Source organism: Haemaphysalis longicornis, unplaced genomic scaffold (genome assembly GCF_048455015.1).
Source record: "Haemaphysalis longicornis isolate Haplotype H1 unplaced genomic scaffold, Haemaphysalis longicornis Haplotype H1 scaffold_9, whole genome shotgun sequence".
Taxonomy (NCBI): Eukaryota; Metazoa; Arthropoda; class Arachnida; order Ixodida; family Ixodidae; genus Haemaphysalis; species Haemaphysalis longicornis.
Window position 1 is genome coordinate 169845673 of NW_027526460.1, and position 7034 is coordinate 169852706.

Genomic DNA, 7034 nt, shown 5'->3' on the forward strand with positions numbered 1-7034 from the left:
TGGCCAAGGTGAGCTAAGATAATGACGCAACAATACGCACATCTGACTTTTCGAGACTTCCGCCTTTAACCGTTCATACTCATTAACGGAGGCGTGTATTAACGGTGGTGGTGGCCTAGCGAGACACTCATCCCCGGAACCACCAGCAATACAAGCTGGTCCCTGTCCGCAGCGCCCGTTGCAAAGCAAGTCAACGTAACGGCGCTCCGCCTACCAAAGGCGGCCGAGAAACTGCTCGGAAAAAGGAATCGTTCCGCCAAAACCGTGGCTAGCTCTTCGGGGTGAATACCTACGATACATGGCATCCCACAGAGGAAACCGGTCGCACTAATCCGTAAAGATAAGAGATTGAGCACTAGCTTGAACACTCTGAGTTGTGGAAGGAGGCTACTCGAATTCAAGCATCTCCTTTAGCACCCGAGCGTGGGTTGCGTCAGAATCAACCTCAAAATAGAACACAGCACGAAAGCCCTATGTTCTCATGCTCGAAGCAAGGAAAACCTCGCGCTCTCGAGCTACGCCGGCATCCACAAAACGAGGAGCCGGTCCGGCTGGCGGCCCGAATGCGGGCTCTCACCGGAACGTACACTGCACGCAACTAGCGTGCCTGGCGCGGCCAGCCGATTGCACAAGTCGGAGTCGGCCCCCAGCCAATCTCTCCTGGGTCCGACAGGTACTTCGTGCTTGCACGCTGCTTGCCTCGCTTCGGCCTGAGCGACCGCCGTTTTCTCACTTCCGTGAGGTCGGCGAACGTACCAGGAGGTGGATTTCTCAGTCAGTCTGGTGGTCGGTTCCGGTCATAGCTGGGCCCATCACCCGCAGCGCTTCGGTGACTTACGCCACTGGGACAACAGCTGCCGATTACCCTCCCTGCGCGTCGGGCTCTGTGGCCTGAAGCGTACGGTCGGCGGGTACCCCCCTCTCTGCCCCCAGGGCTAGGAGTGTAATAACAGGGCTGGTTGCTGTACCGTGGATTACGCGGAATAAAACCAAGTTCTGAGGAGCTACTTCGTCTCCGCGGGGTGACTGCGCACGCGTGGCGAGGGCCGCCGCAGCCGTTTACGGCTTGGCTCGCTCGAACCCATGGTGGGCACCTTGGCAGGCTGCACTGCATTATACATGGCTTGCACCGACGTCACTTCCGCAAAGGCTGGCTCGTTTTCAGACATGTTGGAGCACCGCGGAGCACCACCACGCTAGCCACGCCGCTGGTGTTTGCGAAGGGCACTGCTTTGCAATGGCAATTTGCGCAGTTGTTGGGTGCTGTAATCGCAGCAAAAGCAGCTCGAGGAAGGAGTCGGCATACACAAATCTTTTTCGCCTTCCGAAGGTGGTGGAGCGGCAAGGCAAACGCACGAAAGCGCTTAGCTCGAAGCGGCGCAGCCTGTGGCTTGCGCGTATCAAACGTGCCGATCTCAAGGCCGATCTCCCAAACATCCGAGTGTGCGGCGCCCACTTCGTAACAGATAAGCGTGCGCTATTATTACATAAGGTGCTATTAATGCGCTAGAATCACATTTGCTTGCGTTTGTAGGGAGGCCGGCCAAACTTTGGGAAGAAGCGAACCCGGACTGGGCGCCAACGCTCTTGCTAGGCTACAACGCGAAGCATGAAGGCACTGCGCGCTACGAGCGTGCTGCAAGGCGACGGCTTCAACGTACAACACCACAGGTGGACGTAGAGACCGCAGCACCGGCAGGAGCTGCTGGAGTCGCTGCAACGCCACCTGAAAACCACTGTGACGGCGGTGATGCCGACGGCACGTTCGCAGAAGACAGCCCGTCACTGCCGCGAGCCGACTGTGAAGTCCAGGCTGCTGCCGAAAACGAGTCAGGTCAGTAGCTCCATTGTTTTGTTAAGGCTGAAAGGTAGATGTTTTCAGCTCTGGATCTTTGTTTAGTTTGTTTACCTCGGTGTTATGAAATGGCTGCATGCTGCCGAACATCTTGCTTTGATCTCTAAGTAGGCATTGTTAATTTCAGGAGTTGCTGTAAAGGCAGAGATGACCATGGCAGACATTGCAGCATTGGAGCAACAGTGCACTGCACTAAATAACGACGTGTATGCCCTACGCGCTCAGATTGACCAGCTGGAGTGGACTGAAATAGCGTTCAGAAATAGTCAAGCCAAGGTCGTCTACTACACAGGGATGGCCAACTTTCATGTTCTGTATGGCATATTTAAGGTTGTCGAGTGCTATGCCCCACACGGTGTAAACAACAAGCTATCAAAGTTTCAAGAGTTTATACTTTTTCTCATGAAGCTCAAACTGAATTCACATAACACCGACCTTGCCTTCAGATTTGGAGTTTCCGAGGCAACAGTGTCACGCATTTTTGACAAGTGGCTGTATGTTGCATACTGTCGACTGAAGCCGTACATTTCGTGGCCAGACCGAATCTCACTGCAGCAGACAATGCCACAAGCTTTCTTTGATTCCTTTGGTGCGAATGTGGCTACAGTCATGGACTGTTTTGAAATAAAAATAGAGCGGCCATCATCGTACGAGGCCAGAAGTGAAACATGGTCGCAATACAAGCAGAGTAACACTGCCAAGTTTGTTATTGGCATTGCTCCTCAAGGTGTCGTCACCTTCATCTCAGAGGGATGGGGAGGGCGCTGCAGTGATAAGCATATCAAAGAACATTGCGGCATTCTCGACAACTTGCGTCCTGGTGACGTTGTGCTCGCTGACCGAAGCTTCAATATCTCTGAGAGTGTTGGCTTCTATTGTGCGCGGTTGCATGTTCCAGCATTTACCAAAGGCAAAAAACAACTGTCGGCAGAAGAAGTCCTGAGTACCAGAAAGCTGCGTATTCATGTGGAGCGAGTAATTGGGCTGATAAGGAATAAATTTACAATCCTAAAAGGCACTCTCCCCATTGAGTATGTCGCCCGCCGGGAAGGTGATGATTCACCGCCACTGGACAGAATTGTCACCGTATGCTGTGCTCTCTCTAACCTGTGCCCTTCAATTGTAAACGAGCTAAGGGAAGAGAACGGACAAGTGGCTTCGTCTACCTCAGAGCTGCATTAGTGTGTAGTGCTTTCGCACACTTTTCGTGCCATACCATTCTGCAGTATTTTTTTTAGTTCAACATTGCTGTGGCTTCTATCAACAGGTAGAACATTTGTGATGAAATCTAGCTGCATTTGTATGTAGTGCTACAATCTTACGAGTGCCTTGCTATTTGTCGACCAGGCAGCAGAATGTCTCAGTGAATAAAATACGCTTGTTTTGTAGCATGCACATTTGTTTATTTACATTCAGTTCATTACTGGTCATTCAAAACACTATTTCAACAGAAAAAGGCAGGAATGCCACGAAAACTAGTTCTCTTTATCTTGTTTGCACTGTGGACAATGCCACTTCTTTGCCTTTGGTGCCCGTGTGATTCCCACACATGAGAAATGAAACCACTTGAATGTGCATGATGGGTTGTCGCATGCAATCATCTTCCCCGTCTCTGGTCCTTGACAGAAGCAGTAAACGTCTGCCGCCGGCAATACCTTTTCTGCAGCTCTCTGCTGCCGTGTGAAAAACTTGCTGAAGAGCTCGGGAAGGATTGCCTTGACAAAAAATTCCCGTGCAGTTGCGAACATTTGATCGCAAAAATGGCAGTCTCTCTTAATTCTTTGCACGTGGAACAGGTTTGGAGCCCAGACAATGAAGTCGCAATATTCAACCCTGCATATCGTCATGTGAGCCTGAACTTGGTAATAATACTCATGTTGCTGAGGAAGCTGCAGAGTTCCATTAATCTCCGTCAAACAAGACCTAGCCTCAGTAAATGAGGTGGCATCGCGCAGCAAATATGGGCATTTCACTTCAGCTACGCCTTTGCCGCAGCAGGAGCATGAAATCATGGCATCCGGTGTTGCTCCAGCGAATGGATACGAGGCACTGAGGTGAAGACCAGATCTGGAACACTTGAAATCGTCGTGCTTCTGCTTGTATTGGTCTTCATAGGTCTTCAGTGCGTCCCGTTCATGTTCCAAACCCCACGCAATGGCAGGAGTTTTTAACGACTTCTCTGGGTAGCATATAGACTTTAGTAGAGACAAGCTAGGGTCCCCTGGGGCTGTCCGACAGACACTTTTCATGACAGATGCTGTTACTCTCCCAGCTCGGTACAGGTACCAGTCCGGTGAATTGTTTTGGTTTTTTGTTTTCGATTCAACCAACCTCACCGTTTCGTCACTGACACAGAGTGTGCTCAAGTACTTGCTGGCCTTGTCAACAAGGGTGTCAAGTCCATCCGCCAAAGCATCATCCGAGTACAAATTTCGGAGGTGTGCTTGCTGTTTCGGCACTGATTCTTTGAAGGCATCAGAATGGCCAGGCAAAACAGAAAAAATTGCAGGAACAACACCACTTCTCTCGAACACACTGCACAGGTGCTCCATCTCTGCGGGTGAGGCTGGTGGCACGTCAAATCTTTTCTTTGTCGCTTTCTTTGTGGGGGCGCTGTCAATCATGTCCTCAAGCTGCCGTTTCTTCCCTTTGGCAGATGCAAAGTTGATCTCTTTCAGCCTATTGAATTGAACCTTTTCCACCTAGGTGGGCAGCCAAATGTTGTTTTTTTCGGTGCAGCTAGTTGCATTCTTCAACCTCACGCCTGTGTCGACAGCAAACAAACAGGCACCGACATGTGAGCATGCTTCTCCCACACCCGCCATGCAAGTACAGTGCGCAGTCACCACAGCACCACTCTCTTGACAAAGAATCCAGACTTTCAGTGGACGTTCGCCCAGTCGTTGTGAATGGTTCACCTGTAAAGCCAATCAAGAAAAAAAACTTGAAATCAAACATACATACACAATGCAGAGAAGTAAAAAAAGCATGGCAAGCACAAACACTGCATGCTCCCTGCAAAGCCAATGAAAGATAAATTAACTTTAAGATCAAAACATACAAAATGTACACAATGCAGAGATATAAAAAAGGTATGACAAGCGCCCACTGCAATCTTCCAGCCATAAAATGTTCGCGCAATCTGCTATCTTGTTCGAAGATTTTCCGACCTCGGAAGTGAACGCTTCTTTTGAGCGATCGTTAAATGGGCAGTGGCAGTTTGCTTCCTGTCTGCACCAACCTGCAAACTCGCGTTTCTCCTGCACGCACCACTGACTAATAACTGAATTCTGAATATTCCGCACGAAATGCGGGGTTAAACACGGGGGCGCCTGCTTACCTCTCCTAGTAGGAGCACCTTTTCTCCTTGCAGTCGCTTCGCCGACAGAGCTTTGACCCAGCCGCTTGTGAAGTAATTATGGGCTTCAAGGGATTTGTAGGCCTTCATTTCTTCGAGTGTTGCGAAGCTCGCAGTGAAAACCAGGTAATTCACGATGTCGCCGTGAGTAACCTCTGGGAAAGCACTGACGTCCATCGTCGTGTCCGCACCCGGTCGCAACGTGTACGGGTCAACATCGTCGCACAGTTTTACTTTGTCTTCGTACCGTGCACGCGCCGACCCTATCACTCCGGCGTAATATGCTTCGTGAAAAGTAGGCTTACTATGAACTGGTGGCATTGTTTGCTAAGAGCGGCGACATCCGAAGCGTAGAGGACAACACTTCAGTGCACGCGTCCTATGCAACGGTGGTGCGCGCGGTGCTCCGGCATGGAGTCGACGCAGCGGCGGGAGCGGACGTGACGTCACGTGCAAGCCATGTATAGAGGTGAGGCCCACATTTCTAGGAGAGTGGGATGTGGGGACCATGCCCCTCAAATCGGGGCGAGAAGGCGCTAGCGACGTCCTCCTCCTTGGTGGGGCGAGGGCGATCCTCGCGCGCCTCCCTCCTCTCCCTACGAGGCGACGGGGGATGCGCGCAGGAGACTCCCCGGAGAGACCGCCCTTGACACGCGCAGCGATCGCACGGTACGTAAATGCCCTTCGGCCACTTCTGGCCGTTTCTTGCATTGGCCATTGTTTCCCACTTCCGTGGGTCACGGCACCCAACGTGTCGATTAGCGCATGCCTCGATTTGCGTCAGTGCGTTTATCTAGGATGCCCGGCGAGTCTCCGCGGGCATATTCCACTCATTGGTGGGTTGCCCCCGCGTCCGCGATGTGACGGCTTGCGCCGTCTGAGGTCAGCGGACGAGCGCCGATGCCGCCCGGTCGAGTCCAGTGGCTTGAAATGTGTAGCGGCCACAAAGAGTCCCCTTCCCCTACGTCAGCGAGCGTTGCGGCCGGCCAACGCCGGCGGACGCCAACTGCTGCCCGACTACGGGCTGGGCACACGCTGACGGCTGTATGCCCCAGGGGCTAGGTGCGTAGTGCAGTGTAGCGTTTGTATCGTGGTTTCCCGCGTAATAAACCGCTGTGCTATGAAATGTATCGCTTCCATGTGAAGTGACTGACAACGTACACTCTCGGCGAGAGTCGTGGCTCGCTCTCGAACCTGTTGTGGGCAGAGTCTCTCAGGGCAGTTCGGTGCTGCGCGAGAGTAGTGAGAATAACGACGGCGCGTTATTCTATTATGTTCTATTCTATTCCTTCATACTAATGGGGATAGGAGATGCCCACAGCATTTACATGAACGCTACTTCATTTGAGGGCTACCGCTGTCGCATGGTGTGCCCATTATCGGGACTTTTGTTACTGCGTTTCATACCGACGCGTGCGTACGCTGCTACACCCAGCTTTAAAATAATCATAGCAGCCTGCGCAACTGAAGGTCCTTCGTACTGGTGGCGAAGAAACGAATGTGCCTTTCTGGTTGAATTTTCCTGTAACTCTTCCGGGATTTGCTCGAAGTTTCGTGAGCGCAAGGGTATTGTTCTTTCAATGCTCAGTCAGCATGGCACGACAAAGGAGTGTCGTAACTAAACAGGCTACAGACCACCGGCCCTCTCGACAGCACCAGCACACCTCTGCCCTCGCCCCCTCCCCCCTTATACGTGTCCGCGCTGATGGGATTCTGCCCGGATCCACAACTGTTACGTATACATTCTAAAATGTCACATGAAGAAAATCTTGAGCAATCGTCAGCATTAAGTAACCAAAATAACCGCGAAATTATCACTGT

General features: G+C 51.7%; 2 protein-coding genes across 2 annotated transcripts; one reads left to right on the top strand and one right to left on the bottom strand.

Annotated features, from left to right (window-relative positions):
* The first annotated feature begins 2002 nt into the window (after nt 1–2002).
* Nucleotides 2003–4523, top strand: LOC144153561 (uncharacterized). The gene is made up of 2 exons (XM_077685182.1): nt 2003–2719; nt 4512–4523. Exons 1-2 carry the CDS (start codon nt 2003–2005, stop codon nt 4521–4523), a joined length of 729 nt encoding a protein of 242 aa, XP_077541308.1.
* Nucleotides 4524–4557: 34 nt separating this feature from the next.
* LOC144153562 (uncharacterized) lies at nt 4558–5534 on the bottom strand. Its single transcript, XM_077685184.1, has 2 exons — nt 5196–5534; nt 4558–4773 (listed from the first exon to the last, which is right to left on the bottom strand). The coding sequence occupies exons 1-2, from the start codon at nt 5532–5534 to the stop codon at nt 4558–4560; spliced, it is 555 nt and encodes a 184-aa protein (XP_077541310.1).
* Nucleotides 5535–7034: the final 1500 nt, after the last annotated feature.